This window comes from Rhineura floridana, chromosome 2 (assembly GCF_030035675.1).
Source record: "Rhineura floridana isolate rRhiFlo1 chromosome 2, rRhiFlo1.hap2, whole genome shotgun sequence".
NCBI classification, from domain to species: Eukaryota; Metazoa; Chordata; class Lepidosauria; order Squamata; family Rhineuridae; genus Rhineura; species Rhineura floridana.
In genome coordinates this window covers 166,131,107-166,152,173 of record NC_084481.1, presented here as the reverse complement: position 1 = coordinate 166,152,173, position 21,067 = coordinate 166,131,107, and the positions used below count along the sequence as shown (strand labels likewise).

Sequence of the window (21,067 nt, the reverse complement as noted above, 5' to 3'; positions counted from 1 at the left end):
GAATGGATGGTAGGGAGACAGAGACAGGCCCAATGAGGACCTCAAAACTTGGATCTAACACTGCCAAAGCTCAATGCTGTGGCCGAGCCTAGAAAGATTTCGTGACATCTCTAATATGAATGGAAGTCTTATCTTCCCCTCTGCCCAGCCCAATCTTTCACTTGTTAAATGCATTTCCTCTCTAAATTTGTGCTGTTGCTCCCATTCATCCCTAGTTGCCTTATTTGTTTGTTCTGTTAATATTTTGCATGCAGAAGCTCAACCCAACCATCTCATGATACTTTTTCATAGTTCATGCAGCATGTAATTTTGACGGATTATTTCAGCTAATTCAGCATTCCTTTACCTTTTTTAAAAAAAACCAACTATGCAATTTTTGGAAGCCAGCAACAGAAGAAAGGGAAATGAACAAAAAAGGACATCTGGCACAGCAAAACGGAAAAGTTAAATGCAATGAGCACTGGTATGGTCAGACACAGCATTCAGCTACCAATAATAAATTAATGTCTTAACTAGCTCATCATTAGTTTTAACAGCATGCATTTTTAACCAGACCAAATAATTAAAAGAAAAAAATCCTTCAGATTTTATAGACAATTACAGCCTCATAAGCAAGTAGAGAGTATATTCTCATTTTTCTTCCTCCCTAAGTGCCAGAAAGCAGTTCTCACTCTATTTACCATTATCAAAAAACAATATTGTTTTTTCATCATTATCATCCCCCTCTCCTCCAGAATTCAAGAACCAAAAATGAGAATCCAGCATCCTTCTGAGATTGAGCTGCTGCTTCGAGATTATCAGAGGGCAAGAGAGGAGACCAAAACAGAAATTGCACGAGCCAGAGACAAGCTTCGGGAAAGAGCAGAGCAAGAGAAAAGGCGTATTCGAGAGCAAATACTCTCTCAACTGCAGAAGGCAAGTTTTAAACCACTGAAGCTGTCTTAGCAGTTTGTGTTAATTTAGGGCTGCATCTCACAACCAGGGCATGAACCAAAGGTACAGGATGCAGTAACCTTGCTAAAGCTAAGCTTAGATGAGAGACTGCATGGGGAACCAATGTACACCACCACAGAAGGAAGGTAGGATATAAATACATTAAAATAGATAAACAGTTTTCTACTTTTTATCCTGGCCTTCAACACCTGAAACACATATTTTTAGGACCCATCCTATTTGCGACCTACTGCCGAAATAAAGCACAGACACCGTTCATTGGGTTGAATCATGGGCCACTTTATTAAACAGAATCCAGTTAGCATAAAGAACCAGCAGAGGGGAAATTAAGTGCGTTGGCGACCCACGTGCATGCACCCCCAATATGGCGGCTCAGGCTTCGGCTGTGGCTGCAAAACGTGCCCCTTTGGCCCGGTAAGTACCGGGCGCAGAGCGGGATTTGTGATTTTAGGTTGTTATTAGGTTGTTTTTGTTTTTAATGCTGTATTTTAAAATTATTGTGACCTGCTCTGGGACCTTTGGGTAATTAATAATAATAATAATAATACTCATTGAAGTGATCCTTCCCACCAAACTTGTCAGAAACTGCATCTTTATTTCTGCCCTAAGACTATTCACATAGTAGTCCTTTCCAAACGTGGCCTTTGCTAGCAAAATCCCTGTTATTACACATGCTCTCTATTAGTAGAGGCCAGGTCAGTTAGTGTGCTAGGCAGAGGGGAGATTCCCCCCTCCCCAAATGTATTTAGTGCTGTACTTTTCCCTGTAGAAATAAATAGGAGCCATTCACTTTTGTGGAAGAAAGTGCAGGGTAAACCTCCCACTTATGGCTCTTTTCTATCCCCTCACCGGCTTGCTGTTTATTTTTGGGATCAAGTCACTTTACTTTGTCCTACAGAAATTAATGTTTTGATCATTAATCCTGCTCCTAGGTGCGTAATCTTGCCTTGCTGGTTACCATTTCTTTGTCATAGTAGTGTGTGGCAAAGATGCAGAATCTAGCAACTGGCTTTTATATATATGACACACCAGAGTAATTTCTGGGAACACTCAAATGAGTGCAAATCATCAAGAGGGAAAAGTCTTGTTTATAATCAATTGACCATTAAGTTAATGCTTTTTAACTGGGCTTAGGAGTCTTACCTTGTGAAAGATGAGAAAGTTGTGCACTTGTCAGCAGACACCATTGAAATCATAAGATCTACCTGGTGGTCCATATTAAAATTCATAGAAGTCAGAATTCAGTGCTTTAAAAGATCCTGAATGCTAAACAATGTAGGACAAAAGAAGCAGCTGACTAAAATTAAGAAAATTATGAGAAGCATGTTTGTACTGTACTCATTTTTCAGATGACAATTTAACTAATTAAGCTAATTGTCTAAATGTAGCAGGATTATACATCCCAAGAATATATATATCCTAGCAACAGAAAAATGCCAATAGCCACAAATTGAGAGTGAGCCAAATTATTACATTTTTATCCCACCCAAAAAGAGCCCAGGGTGGCATGTGTTCAAATACATGCTGCGGATCCTCACATCCCTGTTTGGCCAGATATACATCCTCAGAAAATTGAGGAGTAACCAGTTTTTCCCATTTTTCGCAGAAGCCAGTTATGCAGAGTGCAGATCGATTGATTCTTGTGACAGTTGTCAACCATGCCACCTCCCTCCTTCTTAGCTGGCTGTGCAGTGTTCCAGTTAACTAACCCTTGTGGCAATCATGAAGACACTCTCCTCTCCTGGCCTGAGGCAATGTTTCAAATTTTTTAAAAAACATACACTTCGACTGGCTTTTTTAAAAAGAGAGAATGCACTGGATCAAGATGCCAAGTGTCTGGGAGGGTTAAACTCAGCACTAGATTCAAAGTCAGGTGTATATTTCAGAAGAGAGAAACTGGGAAGAAGGAAATGCATTGGTTCTTGTATGTAGCTTAAATCCCTCATAAGGTTGTCAGTTGCTTATTATGCAGCCACGGGAGTGGCTGTATACTCTAGCAGCGTGGATTTTTCACATTCCGCAATGTTAAATTGAAAATACCCCCATGCCATTCTGATGCTTCCCATAAGCTCATTTCAAAACAAAACCTTACAAAACGTAAGGTCCTGAACTCAGAAATGCTTGCTTAACAACCCTCTCAATTTTCATGGCGATCCACAAAACAGTCAGAGAGAATAGAGAGCTCAAAGTCTAAAAAGAGAAAAAAACCTCAGAGCCCTTTTGGACTTTTTTCTCTAAGAGTTCTCATAATCTGTTGAAACTCATTAAAAATCAGCCATATTCACAGAGTACCTGTGATCCTAATACTGACCTTGCCCCATACTCTTGACCGTCCATTTCCATTTTCAAACATGATTGCACAGAAATAAATCCCATTGAACTCAAAAACTATGCAAACAATCAAACCCACCCTCCCTTCTCCCTCCTATCCCCTCCCTCTTTCCCCTTCCCTACCCCTTCCTTTGCCCCTCACTCCCCATTCCCTTCCAATCCCCTCCTTCCCCCTCCCCTCCCCATGGTCAGTTTTACCTATCTTAAGCATGATTGCACGGAAGTAAATACCATTGAACTATAAGCATGCAAATGATCAGACCTGCCCTCCCTTCCTTTGCTCCCCTCCAATACGCTCCTTCCCCCTCCCCCATGGCCAGTTTTCCCAATCCTAAGCATGATAGCGTAGGAGTAAATCCCATTGAACTCAATAAGCATGCAAATGAGCAGACCTGCTTTTCCCCTCCTTCCCCTCTCCCCTCCCCTCTTCCTTCTTCCTCCTCCCCTGCGCACTCCAGCCCTCCCTCCCCCACATTCAGTTTTATCAATCCTAAGCATGATTGCACGGGAGTAAATAGCACTGAATTCAATAAACATGCAAATGATCAAACCTTCTCCTTCTCCTGCCCTCCCCCTCCTGCCTGCTCCCCTCCCAGTCCTCCCCTCTGTGTTTCCTCTCCTCTTCCTCCCCTCCCCATCCTCTGTGGTCAGTTTCACCTATCCTAAGCATCATTGCAGGGGAGTAAATCCCACTGAACTCAATAAGCATGCAAATGATCAATCCATTCTCAGCAAACTTGCACATGATCCCATTTCTTACCTCCCGGATTAAAAAGCAGGGAAATTCACTAATAGGCAAAAAACTACATCAAACTGCAGTTTCAGATTCCACTGTTAATGCACCCAAAACAGAAATAGAACATAACCTCCAATTTGAAACACAAAAGGCTGCCTTCACCATCATGTGACATTGACCAATAAAAAGGCTTTGAAATTAATAAAAATAAATTTGACACAGATTTCTAGGATGAATAATGAGGGAAATAAAATTTTCTAGTTTAGATTCTCTGTAGAAACATTAGTAACACAAGAAAGAAGCAAAGTAAGAAGAATACCAACAAACATACAAAAAGATAATTTTCCATATGAGGACTGCCATCATGCGGGTAATAGCTCCACCTATCGTCCGAAGGCAAGAATGTTTCTGAAGTCAAGACTAGGGGCGTCAGGCCCCTCCCACTCCCCAGTTCATTCTTGCCTTCGTACCGAACAAGATTGATATTTCTTATAGCGATAGTGTCTAGCTAAGTCTTTTGTGTTTGTTTGTGTATTGGTCTGACAGGGTGTGGAGGTATTGTTACTTGTGTGTCTCCCGAGTGTTCTCCTTCCCTCTGTCTTGTATCTAACGCTGTTTGGTCTATTCCTGGGGAAATTTCCTTGGGGGGGGTTCTCCCTTGCCCAGGCAGTTTATTTTCCCAATTTTTTAGTCCAACGGCTCTTAGAGAGACCGCGGCTGTGGTTCTCTCTACTCCCAGCGGGAGCTTGCGGCTGCAGCTCCCTGCGTTACCCGCCAATTGTCTCGTGCTTTCACGACGCACGTTTTCCCCAGGAGCCTCTTCTTGTGGCTTCTTCTCTCTCAGTCCCTGGCTGTTTGAGTTAATACCTTCCCGGTTTCTGCCGCGGCTTTTCTCCTCACAGCGGTACCTTTTATTAAAAAAAAAAAAATTCCTCGGGAGCCTGCGACTGCGGCTCTCTATTTGCGGCTTTTATCCGTTGGACTGTCTTGAGCTTCACTCCGTGACTTTAAATATCTCGCCGCGAAGGTCTCTGTAGACGGCGGCTGCGGCTGCTTCCTACTGCTGCCTTAGCTGCTACGTTTTTTTCCTGGCCGTCCCCGGCTTGCTTTTTCAGAGCCGCGATTACGTTATCGGCCCCGCGGCTGCAGCACACATTTGAGACTGTGCTGGGCAGCTCCTCCCTCAGCTCGCTGGTGTACCTCAGTCCGCCATTGCTTCTTCTTCATTCTCCGCCATTTTTTATTGTTTTTTCCCGCGCCTTCTACGGGCGCCATTTTGTTTGTTCCTTTTTTCCTGTTTTTTCTGTTAGCCTCCCCTGTACTAACAAATAGAGGGTCTGCCTTTCAAGGGCTCTCTGTATGTGTGTGGCAGATAGGACCCTATAGCTATACAAGGGTTCTTTTACCACACGGCTATTGCTGCTGCTCATTGCTACTATTTGATCTCTACATCTTCTGTGGCTGTATCATCAAGGCTGTGGCTGTGATCTAAGCTGTCTGCACTGTACTTCTGTGGCTGTCTCATCAGGCTGTGGCTGTGATCTAAGCTGTTTGAACTATACACTTTTGTGGCCGTGTGCTGAGACTGTTGTTACTGTGCACAAGCTCTGGGACTGTACATTCTGCCCCATCCGTGGCCGTGTGCTGAGACTGTGATAATCTGCACAAGTTGTTGAACTGTACATTCTGCCCCATCCGTGGCCGTGTACCTGACTGCCTACACTGTACATTCTGCCCCATCCGTGGCCGTGTATCTGGCTGTTGATTCTGCACAGCAATTAGCGTTGTACATTCTGCCCCATCCGTGGCCGTGTACTTAGCCATCTGCCAGTGCATTCTACCCCATCCGTAGTCGTGTACTGAGCCTGTTCAGGTCTGTGCATTCTGCCCCATCCGTGGCCGTGTACTGAAACCCATAGAAAATATAGATGGCGGAACAGCCAAAGACAACTCAGACAGCCAAGCCACAACCATCTAAGGCGGCTAAGCATAAGCACACCAAAGCGGTTGCCAAAACAAAGCATCTCACCAGCCACAGCAAAACTAAGCGCCCACGCTATGTCTCTGTTCCAGCTTCCAATCGAGTAGCCCAGGAACAATTAACGAGTCTATTTCACTCTCCCACTGCTTCTTCCGAGGAAGATTTTGCTGGGTTTCCTGAACAGCCAGCTACCAGCCAGCCCCCTCCCATATTAACTCCCAGGCTTTATCCACCATCACAGCCTGCTGTGCCACCTCCACAAGCACAACCGTCTACTTCACCGGGGCTGCAGCTGTCTCATGAGTTCCTCTCACAACTTCAGGGCATGCTGTCATTTTTTAATCAAACACAGCCACCACCACGAGTCTCCGCCATGCCTCAGCACAATATGGACCACTATGCATGCAATGAGGCAAATCCATCATGCTCCCCAAATCCGTTTGATATTGCCAGAGGCAGATTTACTGATGATGTTTCCTGTGAGGAGGAGTCACCTTTTGCCGTGCAAGCTGAAGGAGACGAATGGAGCGACTATTCCGAACATGAGGAGGATACATCTTATCGCTTTTTGATGCCTCAGATTATCAGCCTCTTGCACGCCGAGTATTAAACACCCTTGGTCTACAAGATACACTACCGGCAGCTACCGCTCCCACCATTAAAGGGGCCAGGGTTTTGAAATCACCTGCACCAACTGAGCGCTACCTTCCTGTGCCAGATCCCATTGCTAAACTGGCCAAGGATGAATGGGCCCATCCATTGCAAAATCGCTGTTTCAACGCCCTTGCGGACAGGCTTTATTCTCTGGCTCCAGACTTTGCCAACAGACTGACCATCCCTGGCATTGACGAGCCGATCGCCAGCCTAGTTTCTCGATCCCTTTTGCCGAGGGAAGGAGAGTCCAACCTAAAGGACGCCACTGAGCGGAGGCTGGACTTTGCTTTACGCAAGACTCATGAGGCCACCGCCTTCTCCATGCGAGCTTCTGCATCAGCTTCCATATTCTCCAGGGCTATGATGATGTGGTTGGATGACCTCTTAGTAGATGCCAATCCTGATCCTGTATCTTTGAGGAGGGCAGTGATAAAATTGCGCAAGACGGCGGCGTTTGTAGCCGATGCCACCTTGGACGCAAATCAACTGGGAGCACGAGCTATGGCAGCGCAGGTAGTCACTCGAAGGACCCTCTGGCTTCGTCACTGGCAAGCTGACTCTACAGCCAGAGTTAATCTATCAAGGGCACCTTACTCCGGCTCTTTACTTTTTGGCGAGGAAGCCCTTAAGGCGGTCCTTGTTGATCATAAGGAGGCTCGAAAGCCTGTTTTGGCCACTGTCAAAAGCTTTGATCACAAGCCATTCAGGCGTTTCCCCACATACCGCTCAACCCAGCCCTTTCGAGGAACGCGGCCTGGGGGACGAGGCCGCGATTTCCGGACTTATGATTTTCGCTCCTCCAGGGGAGGCTGGAACAGGCGTTTTACAGGCAGAGGTCAGTACAAGGGGCGCAGAGTTTCCTCAACTTCCTGATATAGGGGAGGGTCTCGCCAGCATAAACAGTACTGACGCGATACCGGTTGGGGGTAGACTGCTCCTGTTTGGAGATCATTGGCTGCATCTGACTCAGGTCGCCTGGATCAGAGAGCTTTTTTGTTACGGCTATGCAGTTGAATTTTGGGCAACACCTCCAGACAAGTTTCATCCCTCCCCTTGTCCCAGGGCATCAGACAGGCACTGCATCATGCAGACAGCCATACAACACCTCTTGGACACAGCGGCAATAGAGCCAGTCCCTCCAACAGAGAGGTCGGAAGGGGTGTACTCCCTCTTATTTGCTGTGCCCAAACGAGATCTGTCATGGAGGGCGGTATTGAACCTCAAGTTCATTAACCGTTTCGTAAAGTACCGCAGGTTCAAAATGGAATCCCTTCACTCCATCACAGAAAGCCTGCAAGAAGGAGACTTCCTGGCCTCTATCGACCTTAAGGAAGCATATCTCCATGTGCCTATTTGCATAGACCACAGAAAATTTCTGTGTTTTGCCTTTGGCAGCCAACATTTTCAGTATCGAGCAATGCCGTTCGGTCTCTCGTCTACCCCGAGAGTATTTACCAAGGTGCTACTCATACTAGTGGCCTACCTCCGGCTTCAGGGGGTGCACATCTACCCTTATTTGGACGATCTTTTAATACGGGCAAGTTCGAGGGAGCTGGCCCATTGACATCTAAAGCTCACGCTCCATGTTTTACAGACCTACGGCTGGTTGGTCAATTTCGAAAAAAGCCATCTACAACCAACCCAACGCCTACAACATCTAGGGGCGATGTTAGACACCCAGCAGGCGATGGTGTTCCTGTCTCTGGACCGCATATCGGCTATTACAGACATCGCAAGAATTCTGATGCGCCAAGCGACCACAGATGTCATGCTTCTAGCCAGGGCTCTCGGAATGCTGGTTTCCACCATCCATATTGTGCCATGGGCTCGAGCACATACTCGCCAGCTTCAGTGGGCTTTGCTGCCATTTCAGCAGGACATCGCCAACTCAACTCATCGAGCGATCTCCATGAGTTCAGCACTGCGTCTGGCATTCCGCTGGTGGACGAGGGTTCATCATCTCTCCCAGGGCACTCCCTTCAGAGAACCCCGCAGGACTGTCATCACCACAGATGCCAGTCTCCTCGGCTGGGGAGCTCACTGCAACTCTCAGTTCGTTCAGGGAGTTTGGACCGCAGCAGAGCAGACTCAGAGCGTCAATTGGCTGGAGCTAAAGGCTGTCCACTTTGCTCTGCTCCATTTTCAGTCTCTGTTCCCCTTGGACCATGTCCTCATTCGCACGGACAACACGTGTGCGAAATCACATTTAAACAGACAAGGGGGAACCAGGTCCCGTTCCTTGCAGGACCTAGCTTCCATCATCTTCGACTGGGCAGAACAAAATCTACAGTCCTTGAAAGCAGAACATCTCAGAGGAATTTGGAATGTGACAGCGGACTGGCTCAGCAGACAACAAATCTTTCCAGGAGAATGGAAACTTCACCAGACTGTTTTCCATCTTCTCCAGCGTCGGTTTGGCATCTTCTCAGTCGACCTGTTCGCCTCCAGTCGCAGTTGCCAGCTACCCAGGTACTTCGTTCGATACCTGGACACGACAGCAGAAGCGGTGGACGCACTATCAATACCGTGGCCCGATGGACTTCTGTACGCCTTCCCTCCCATTCCACTGTTAGCCAGAACATTGAGGAAGGCGCGGCACGAGAGGGCACAGCTGGTCCTGATAGCACCATATTGGCCCCGGCGACCGTGGTTCTTGGATCTCCTTGCAATGTCAGTAACGGAACCTTGGACACTTCCACTCAGGCCGAACCTTCTATCCCAGGGCCCAGTATGCCATCAGCATCCCAAGTGGCTCAATCTAACAGCATGGCTTTTGCACGGGGACATTTGAGGTCAGCTGGACTGTCTGACGCTGTTATTGACATTATTTTGGCCTCGAGAAGACCATCTACCACCCGTGTCTATCAACATACTTGGGTGGCATTCTCCAGGTGGTGTCAGTCCCAGCACCTCGATCCGTCCCAGGCCACAATACAACAGGTGCTACAATACCTTTATAGGGGTCTCATGATGGGACTTAGACCCAACACCTTACGTCGGCATGCGTCCACTCTCTCCTCAATTCTCTCAGTGTCCGCCACTAGTGCCCCTATTGCATCGCACCCGTTTATCAAACGCTTTCTGAGGGGAACTGCTCTACGCTCACCGGCTGTAGCCCACCGTTTTCCCTCGTGGAGTCTGTCTAAGGTCCTGCAGGCTTTACAACACCCTCCATTCGAACCTCTTAGGACTGTGCCTTTACGTCTGCTGTCTTTCAAGGTCCTGTTCCTGATCGCGATCACCTCTGCAAGACGAGTTTTGGAACTGGGCGCATTATCTTCTGCCCGCCATCTCTGTGTCTTTCACAAGGACTCTGTTGTGCTGAAAACTGATCTTTCCTTCCGTCCCAAGGTCAATTCAGTTTTCCATTGTAACCAGGACATTGTTCTTCCTTCATTTTGTCCAAACCCTACCCATCCTCTCGAGAAGGCTTGGCATTCGTTGGATGTTCGGAGGGCTATCAAGACCTACATCTAGGACCCAGGCGATGCGACGAACGGAGTCTCTGTTTGTATCCTTTCATCCAAGGTCTATGGGGCATAAAGTAGCTAATTCCACCTTATCCCGCTGGTTGCGCGCATGTATTGCCTTAGCTTATGAGACCCTTAAGCTTCCAGTTCCAGCTAACATAACAGCGCATTCTACTCGTTCAGCGGCCACTACGGCTGCTTTTGCTACCAACTCTCCTATTGCTGATATCTGCAGGGCTGCTGTTTGGTCTACCCCACACTCGTTTATAAGGCATTATAAAATAGATGCTGATGCCTCTTTTGGCAGACGAGTGTTGCAACAGGTTCTTAATGATGCTTAGGATGTGGGTGATAGTCCCTCCCTGTTATGGGTTGCTTTGGTGCATCCCGCATGATGGCAGTCCTCATATGGAAAATGGACCATTGGTCTCATCTGAAGGGTGATTTTCATATGAGGACTGACATCATGACCCTCCCAATTGGAGGAGACCTAGATATTACTTTGGGATGGTTAAATATTTAGGTTACGCTATTATATTAAGTTTAGATTTATGAAGTGAAGTCAAGACTACTATTAATGTTATATCGCTAAGTTAGAGTCATACTATTATGAATATTGCTATTGTGTTATGTCTTTGCTGGTAGGCCCGTTGGCCTTTTCTCCTGCATTTTTAGATATCTCTCTTTAGACTCGCTGCGAATGAACTGGGGAGTGGGAGGGGTCTGACGCCCCTAGTCTTGACTTCAGAAACATTCTTGCCTTCGGACAATAGGTGGAGCTATTACCCGCATGATGTCAGTCCTCATCTGAAAATCACCCTTCAGGTGAGACCAATGGTCCATTCTCCATCTTTGGAGATGGCAGGTATTGCCACCGCTCACCATATGCTCAGAGGCACATGTTACCAAATTCTTCCAAGCTACACAGGAAGTGGATTGGACTGTGAAAGACCAACCCAAATTGTGTTTGCATTTTGACCAATTTGTAGGGCAGTCCAATATCTCAGAGAGGAGGTCAGGTCTCCTGCTCCCCTGGTGCATTCACTGTAGCTGCCCAATTTTCCTGCTTTTTAAAGTTTGATAGAAAGGCTGTAGGTACTTTCTTAAACTGTGGTCCTTGGACCACTAGTAGTCCACAAGCTTCATTCAGATGACCCATGGTGTGCCTGTAGGTTTACAGAGACGGCACATCCATCACATGAAATATTCATCTTGATTTTTAATTGTATTTTTATTGCTGCTTTTATTTCTTTTATTGTATTGCAATTTGAATTCTATGGAATTTGAATTCTGATAAAATGATATACAATATATAAGGAATAAAAGAAGCAATAAAATACCATTAAAATCATACAACATTTAGCACAGCACGTGACAGTTTCTACAACAGGCAGAGAAATCATTACGTGGCCTGCCGAGACCCTCAGAAACTTTCAAGTGGTCCATGGGAGGGGAGTTTGGGAACTACTGAAATAAGATAAAGACTGAAAATAAACATCTTGAGTGATTGTGTAAATAAGCTCTAAAGAAGTTTGCTTTTCTAGAATTTCCTTAGTATTGGTCTATTTGTTTCAGGAAGAAACTAAACTGAAGACCCTTGTAAGCACAAGCACTTTACGCACAGATTCCACCCTCAGTCTTTCTTCAGGACCCACATCTGGATACAACAGTAGTAACACAGCTACTTATGCTACTAGCATCCTTGGCAAACAGGAATGCCGGGTAAAAAACTTTCTAATGTGTCATAGATGCGTAACAAGTGAAGGCTTTTATACAGACAAACTGATGCTTGGCAGTTGATCTCAACTTGTCAAGAATTATTATTTATTATTATTATTATTATTATTGAATGAAATGGGCATCAGTGAAAGAAATACACTAAGTGAGATTTTCCAGTTTACTTCCCAAAATATTCAAGATGCATGTAAGAATAGATATATTTCCATAGAATTAATTTTTCTACAAGCTTCTTTTAAGTGTGCAGGGCTGCCTCTAAAAATCCAATAGGTTTCATATGTGACATTCAGTTGAATAGCAGCATTGCCAATGTGTCTTATAATCTCTAATGTGTTATGGGTAACATATTCATTTAGGACAGAGGTAGCTGACCCATAGCCCATAGGCAACAACCCTTCCAAAGAGATTTTTGTGCCCCCCCCATTTATCACTTTCACTTTTTAAAATATATATTTTAAATTAAGTATTTTAAAATTTGACTGCTCCTTTGGGTACCCTGTTATGGTGCCATAATGCCAAAAGGTTTTTTATGAGAAGGAAAAAGAAAAAATACTGATTGCTCCCATAGCTCAGTATAACTATACTATGCCAAAACATTTTTAAATTAAATTGTTTTAAATTTTTAAATTGTGTTTTAAATTGTTTTTAAAAGATGTGTTTTTAAATTTGTATATTTGTTTTAATGTTTTTAGTTACTGTAAACTGCCCAGAAAGCTCAGCTATGGGGCAGTATATAAGTACAATCAATCAATCAATCAATTTTGTGACTCACCAAATTTGCCCATTTCTTTTAGAAAAAAATTGAAACCACTCCTGTGGGTCCCCTGCTGTGATTGTGATGCCAAAAGGTTCTTCTGCCCCCAAAGATCCCCAAAATGTGTCCTTATTTCGCGGGTAAAGAATATGAGGTACTTATAGGAAAAGAGAGCATGTGGTTACTTTGGAAGTTCAATATAGAGGCTGCAAAGGTTAACAGCAGAAAAGGAAAGGGACTGTCTGAGAATGAAAAGCTGATGGTTTTGAATGTGGCTATTCATTTCCACATATGAAATACACATTTACTTTTTTCTGTATACCAGACTTTTCCCGAAGATGTAGAACACACAAGAGAAGATATGAGAGGCCGCTCATTTGTCAGAAATCATCAGCTTTATATACTTGAGCAACTTCAAAAGGGTTCTACAAGTGGTGAGGGTTAAATAAATCTGCTTATGATGAATTCCACATCAGATATTTGCAAGATGGGTTGCCTGTTTTTTAAAAAAAGAAAAATGTCCATGGCGTTACAAATCTGCATTTCATGCATTAGCAGTTTAAGAAAGTAGCAGTAAGCAAATACGGCTGTATTTTGTAGTAGCGGAATAAGGACTATTTCACAGGTTCCAGGAAAACACAGTTCCTCAAATTTTTACAGCAAGTTGACCACATCTTCTGGCACACTTCAATGGGAAACATACATTTCTTCCATGCTTGAATGCTCATTTCTCCTTCACATATTACAGAAAAGTTGATAGCGACATATGAAAGTCAAGGAAGATAGGAATATCAGTGTTAAATCTAGAGGGTGAGAGGACGTATGTCCGCACATAGCGAAGTGTTGGAACCTTTGTTGTTGCAGAGGTCTTTGGTAAATACCTGGTTCAAGTGATGGGCTAGTTCCTCTCAGCTCAGTTCAGAAATGAGATGCCAGTTCCGAGCATTATTGGAAAAGATGTTCCCACCCAATTGCCTATTTCTAGTTCTTCAGTGGCTCACAGTTCTTTGTGCATGTATTCCTTTCTAGTTTGCATGTATGTTAATACATGCTGCTTGAGAAATGTAGAGTGGGAGTAGGAGAAGGCAGCATGTTATGTAGGCATTTTGGCCAAATATTTGTTCAACACAAAAGCTCCAAGGCATCAAATTTCCCCCCTCCCCACACCAGCAGTGAAAACAAACAAACAACCAATCATGAAACAAATACACAACAATCTTTGACCTTATGGATTTGGTCCAACTCTGATCTTTTGCAGGGCTCTTGCTTAGTTGAGGTAAGATTCAAGTGGCCATTCCTCACCCGGATTGGGCTTAGTGTGCAGGAGATTTCAACCACCCCTGACTGATTGCTCTGGAGCCAAGGTGTTCTGTATATTACATTACAGTGGGGTGGCTGTTAGTCTTTAAGGTGTAACAAGACTAACAAATTTAGTCATCAGAGTTTCATTGAGAGGGTGGGGTAAAGTAATCAACTTCTGATAATAAAGCCAGAAGCCATGATCACACTGAGTGTCAGTATGATGAATGCAAACCATGCCTGAATTTGTAATTGTTTTGATTTAAATTATGATGAGGAAATAATAATAATAATAATAAATTTTATTTGTTAGTCGCCTATCTGTCCGAGTTAACGGACACTCTAGGCGACTTACAACAACCAGAATAAAATACAATATACAATCAAAAAAGTACAAAAATAATCGAAACATCAATTAATACATTATAAAAGCTCATCCACCCTGAGGATTCTGTAGGCCTGCCTGAATAGCCAGGTTTTTAAGGCTATTTTAAAACCCATCAGGGAGGAGGCATGTCAAAGATCAAAAGGGAGAGAGTTCCAGAGAGTGGGGGCCACAACCGAGAATGCTCTCTCTCTGGTCCGCACCAGCCTAGCTGTTCTGACTGGTGGGACCGAGAGAAGGTCCTGTGTGGCTGATCTTGTTAGGCGGCATAATTGGTGATGCTGGAGGCGTTCCTTCAGATAAACTGGGCCGGAACCAGTCAAGGTAAGGGAGCTCTCCTCAGAATACATCTGGGCATCAGAGCTGGGAATATTCACGCTCAGAGTTGGTTGTTTTTGAACTTTGGTAACCTCATTACCTTGTCCAGTCTATATCAATTGCTATGTAGAACACTGAATTGATTCACTAAAGCTCATCATTCAAATGCAAAACATAAAATAAAAATCCAAATCAAATCCAACTGTCAGCAACACTGGAGTGGCATAGACTCCTTATTTGTCTCATCTGTTTCAGAGACTTTTCCTATGACCTCATCTATGGAGAGGAGCAGTATCCAGTCACCACTTGCATGCAGCCATAAGTATTCTCATAGCCTAGTGGTTTCACCTAGTACCTTCCCATCCTCTTCTGTGAAAGGATATGAAGATCTGTCCAAACACGTCTTGGCTACTGCTACTGCAGAAGTGAGTACATTAATGTGGTGATGGTTCTTTTATCCAGCCTACAGAAAAGTGTTACACATTTGTTACTTAATGGTCTCTTTATAGTTACTAAGAGCCACCTCACATACGACATTTTTCTTACATGAAGGCATGGCAATAGTAGGAATGTCTCTTTTGTGATTGTTTGCACCTGAAAGTTACTGAGAATGCACATAATGGCAACAAAATGAGTACTGGCATGGTTTTTACTGGACTGTGTACATGTTTTCCTTATGCAGAGGTTGTGTCCATGAAGGTGAACTGTCATCTGTGAGATGGCCCTATGAAAGCTGGCTGAATGCAAATGATACAATATTCACTGCTTTAGAGCTGCAAGAAAATTCCATGAAGCTCCACTGAATGTATAATGTTGCTTTAACAGGGATCAGACAATTCTCAAAGAGAATGGTATTGTCTGCTGCTGTTTATGTAGAAACTCACTATAAATTGAGTTAATGGTAGAATGGACCATTGGTCACACCTGAAAGGTGGTTTTCCCAGGTATCATGCTATCACATGGGTTATAGCGCCATCTAGCATCCGAAGGCAAGAATGCACAGGAGTCAAGTCCCGGGCTGCTCCTTCTGGCTCCATTCCAGTTCATTCGTGACGAGGCTGAAATGAGACATCTGACCTGCAGTCATACACAGAACAGGTAGACTTGCAAAGAAAAAGGGCAACTGCCCAAACAAAGGAGCAGCAACAGCCAGAACACACTCAAATGGGTCTTGACTCATTCACACTTTATAAACTTATTAAAATGATAACTTTAGCACTAAAAACGTGTATAAACAATGGTACAGTATAATACTCCCAGGCAGCCTCCAACAGGGAGGGCTGTGATGGCATGATACCTGGGAAAACCACCTTTCAGGTGAGACCAACAGTCCGTTTTCCCCAGGTAGCATGCCATCACGTGGGATGTGCCAAAGCAGCCCTAGTAGGGAGGGACTAGTTGCTGCCTAAACATGAGAAACAACCTGTTGCAGAACATGCCTCCTGAAAGAAGCATCAGCAGAGGCATAGTAGTCTATCTTACAGTGCCTAATGATAGAGTCCGGAGTAGACCATAGCACCGCCATGCAAATGACTGACAAAAGTGCATTTGTTGCAAAAGCAGCTGCGGTAGCTGTGGATCTGGTAGAATGTGCCGTGATATTGCAAGACACTGGAAGCTTGAGTGACTTGTAGCCCAAGGCAATGCAGACATGCAACCAACAGGATAAGGTAGATTTCACCACTTTCTTCCCCAACCTTCCCAGGTGAAAAGATACAGATAGGAATTCTGTTAGCTGTATGTCTTGGGTATGGCAATGGCAGACCTTGAGGGCTCTGCTAATGTCCAGCTAGTGCCAAGCATTTTTGAGCGGGTAAACAGGATTAGGACAAAAGGATGGAAGTACAATGTCCTCATTACAGTGAAACACAGAGCTTACTTTGAGTCTGAAAGATGGGTCTGGACATAAGACTACTGAGTCCTTATGAAAGGTGCAGAGATGTCGGGCCAATAAGAGAGCTCCCAACTCTGAGAGCCATCTAGCCAAAGTGACAGCCACTAGGAAAAGAACTTTAAAGGAAAGTACCCGCAAGGACACTACCCTGATTGGCTCAAATGGAGAGTGCTGCAGCGCTTGAAGCACCTTCTGTAAACTCCATGACAGAAAATGATGACACTATTGGAGTGAGTGCCACAGCTCCCTTCAAAACATATTTAATGAGAGGATGAGAACCCATGGGAATACTTGATGAAGTGACCACCAAGATAGAAGATACAATAGAAGTTTGGCGCCGCAGAGTATTAGGCTTCAGTTCCATCTTCAAACCCTTGTGAAGGAACTGTAAGGCCTGTTGGACTGTGGCTTTAAAAAGTTGTAGACCCTGGGAGACACACCAGGTGGAAAATGCTGACCACATACTATTTGATTAGTCGATAGCTGTCTAGAAGCCAGAATGGTGTCAATAACCTCCTGCGACAGGCTCGTGCGGATCAACTGTGTCTGCTCAAACACCAAGCTGTCAGACTTAGCCAGTCGGGATCCAGATGCCAGATCGGTCCCTGTGAGATAAGATCTAGCCTTACTGGCAGCCTCCAAGGATGTGCTGTTGATAAGGCAAGGAGATCTGAGAACCACTGGCGGCATGGCCAGTATGGGGCTAGCAGAACTAATTGTTCCCATTCATGCTGCAGTTTCCTCAATGTTCCGCCTAGCAGGGGAGCAGGAGGAAACGCATATAGGAGGCCGTTAGGCCAAGGAGTCCGAAGGGTGTCTACACACTCCCCCTTTGTCTCTAGATATCTTGAGAAGAAGTGGGGAAGCTGAGAATTGTTGCTCAAGGCAAACAGATCCACAGTCAAAAGTGCTGAAGCGTTGCTGGAGAAGACAAAATACTGCTAGATGTAACTTCCACTCTCCCAGAATCACTTGCTGTCTGCTTAGCCAGTCCACAGTGACATTCAAAACCCCGCTGAGATGCTCCTTCAGGGACATCAGGTATTTCTCGGCCCAGTTGAATATCAGAGTGGTCTCTGCCTGCAGAATCCGAGATCTGATGTCCCCTTGACGATTCATGTGTTGTCTGTATGGCTCAGGACATGAGTGAAATGAAACATTGGAAGTGATGGAGGGCCAGATGGACTGCCCGCAGCTCCAGCCTGTTTATGCTGTGATGCTCTCCGACATGGACCAGGAGCCTTATGTGAAGCAGGACCTGCAGTGGGCCCCCCAGCTGATCAGACTGGCGTCTGTTATAAGAACAGGCCTGTCTGGTTCTCGAAATGGAGCCCCTTATCAGAGATTCAGGTTAAGGACCACCACCGGGAGGAAGACAGCAGTGAGAGGGACAGATGAATCTCTTGATGTGTGGAATCGGCAGTGTCTGACTGAAATGGCAATAAGACCCATTGAAGCAGACAGGTATGATGTCAAGCCCATGGGACAATATGAATAGTAGATACAAGCATGCCCAGAACCTTTGCCAGTAACATTACATCTGCAGTCGAACGGCGCATCAGGATCCATACCATGTCCTTCATCACTGAGATTCGATCCGGTGATAGAAAGACCATTGCTTGAGCTGTGTTCTGAATGGCTCCCAGGTGCTGAAGTCTTTGGGAAGTTTTTGACTTATCTCGAGATTGACTAGGAACCCGTAGTCCCTCAGGGCAGTGAGAGTATGACAGAGATGAAGTAAAGCCTGCTCCCTGGATTCCGCCTGGACCAATAGGTCATCCAGATATGGATAAATGTGGACACCCTGGAGACAGAGGTTGGCAACCGTGGTTACCATCAGCTTTGTAAACATTCTTGGAGCCAATGACAGACTGAACAAAAGGGCCCGATATTGGAAGTGATGGTGGCTGAACGTAAACCTCATGAAGCATCTGTGGGCAGGACAGATAGGAACATGCAGATATACCTCCTTCAAGTCTCAATGGATGCCAAGAAGTCCCCTTCCTGCACTGCCTCTATGATAGAGGCTGGCGACTCCATCTTGAAGCAATGATATCTCACGTACCTGTTCAGAAACTTGAGGTCTAGAGCAGCTCTCCATGAAAGATCTTTCTTGGGGACTGCAAACAGAATGGAGTAGACTCCTACATGGCGTTCACTTGGCAGCACTGGCTCTATTGCTGCTATGTCGTGAAGGTGCTGTATGGCCTCTTCCATCACTAACCGTTTACCTGGAGAAAGAGCTGGGGAGTAGGATAAAAATCTGTTTGGCAGGTCATCCAGGACTCTATTTTGTAGTCGTAAAAAATGAAATCTCTTACCTAGGAGTCCATCATCATGCATTGCCAATGTTCTGCAAAATGAAGTAAGCTGCCGAGACAGGGATGGAGCCAGTAATGTCTCTGTTGATGGCCTCCCCTTCCCGTAGAGGAAGAGGGACCAGATCTCCCTGGTATTGACCTTGCCCGTGGATTCGCTGCTTGGACCAAGAGCCTTTGGAGGCTTTAAAGTCATAGCCCCTTCCCCCAGCTCATGATCCTTGAAATGGCTGAAAGGAGTGGTATGGAGCAAACCTTCTAAATGACCTCCAGTCCTGTTTTTTATTTGTGGCAAGGTTCGGCTTCCGCTTGTTCTTAGGATCCACCAAGACGGATTTAAGAGACTCTTCTCCAAATTGCATAGTGCCTGTATGGGGTACCATAGAGAGATTAGCACGGGCAATAGTATCAGTATCCCTGTGACAAAGCTAATGAGTCCTCTGCGCTACCACACTTGCTGACACAGCATGAGCCGCAAATTGTGTCACGTCCAGGGTGACATCAGCTACTTGCCTTGTGGACCTTTACAAGGGCCCTTCTGATCTTGGCTGGATCTAGATGGGGGTTGTCCAGGTGGTCATCCAACCACATCATGGACACTCTGGTGAATATAGACGCTGCACAAAAAGCCCTGATAGAATAGGCAGTTGCATCATGGTTTTTACGAAAAGCAAAATCCATTCTTCATTCAGACGAGTCCTTAAACCAGGAGTCCCCTTTTTTGGGAAGAAGAGACTTGGTCACCAATCCTGAAATTGGCTCATCCACTGCCCAAATCTTCAAACAATTCATAAAATTGGAGGCCAAAAAGTAGTGTTTATTAGCCAGCACTGGCACCCATCTGGCATGCAGCGGGTGAGCCCATTCTTCCTTTGCCAACTTATCCAGCGGGTCCAGAACAGGAAGGGAGTGTATTGCAGACCAAGGAGTTCTTAGAACCTTGGCACCCTTAAGTAGTTAAGGTATAGGTTCCAAAGGGGTAGACTGGAGACCCAAGGTTTCCGGTGTCCTGTGAAACAAAGGTAAGAAGTCAGCTGAATCAAAAAGATGAGAGGTATCCTCCTCTGCCTCTGATTCTCCACTCCAGTTATCACCTTCTTCATCCAGTGGCAAAGAAGGGTCCATTAGATCTGTCTCATCACCCATAGCTCTGCCTCTGGCAACATCAAAGGAGTTCAGTGACGTGGGTCGACCTTCATCTGACTGGCCGTAACAGGCAGAGGGCCTGGCATGAAGTTGCCTATGAGGGAGAACTTGGAAGCTTTCTCCCTGGACATGTGGTTGCACCAGCAGAACTTGCGGCAAGGAGAACTTGTGGCAAGGAGACCAGCAACGCATCCTTCAGCTGATTAACAAATTCAGCAGTCAACTGCAGTCCAAGCAAGGGCACTTGAGTGGTCGGGGGAGGAAGTGGCCCCGTAGGCACTGAATGAACCTGTTGTGGTGGTGACATGACTGCCACAGTAGCAGGTGACTGATCTGTAAACTCAGTACAAATAGTGGAAGGCAAACCCAGCGACTGGCGCATTGGAAGTACTGATGCAGGAAGCTGGTAGGCAGTAGAATGCTGAGCTGGAAACCCATCAAACTCCTCATCTGATGACACGGCAGGAGAGAGAAAGAGGGCTGTCAGTCTTTCGTGGCCTGTACCAGATTCTTCCCCTGATGCCATGGTGGCTGTAGTGGGGGATGCTTCCAATGCGCTTGGAAGGGACACATACCGTGCCCATCTGGCTGCAAGCTGAGTCGAGGAATGCTTAAATTTGGCCACCACCGTAGAATGTTGCTTAGAAGACTTGCGCTTTGGTGTCTTAGGCTTAATCTCTTGAGATGTTATGGCGGATGTGCCAATCTGCTCCACATCAGAATGCCAATCTGCAGCCTCATAATTGATATCTGACTTGCCACGGTATACATGCATACAATAGAGGGGTGCGGTACCAGGAATCCATCACATACACTGGAAGAGGGGTGCGGTGATTGCCCACCTAGACCTGCCTATCCATGCACTTAGGCACATGTACACAGTAGAGGGGTGCGATGAATTGACACTTAGACACATGCACACAGTAGAGGGGTGCAGTGCATTAACACATGCACACGATGGAGGGGTGCAGTGGGCTGAGACAGACATGCACACAGTAGATGGGCGCAGTGAATTAGACACACACACACACACACACAGTAGAGGTGCATTGAATTGGCACTTAGGTTCACGCACACAGTAGAGGGGTGA

At 45.5% G+C, this 21,067-nt stretch overlaps 1 protein-coding gene across 5 annotated transcripts in view; it reads left to right on the top strand.

Moving 5' to 3' along the window:
- The window catches only part of STARD9 (StAR related lipid transfer domain containing 9), a 217,018-nt gene that overhangs the window by 186,403 nt on the left and 9,548 nt on the right, over positions 1–21,067 (top strand). For all 5 annotated transcript variants that reach the window (XM_061611273.1, XM_061611274.1, XM_061611277.1 and 2 more), the window contains 4 exons: positions 735–915; positions 11,702–11,848; positions 12,943–13,051; positions 14,875–15,044. In XM_061611273.1, the coding sequence (XP_061467257.1) occupies positions 735–915; positions 11,702–11,848; positions 12,943–13,051; positions 14,875–15,044 (607 nt within the window). The remainder of the gene's footprint in view (positions 1–734; positions 916–11,701; positions 11,849–12,942; positions 13,052–14,874; positions 15,045–21,067) is intronic.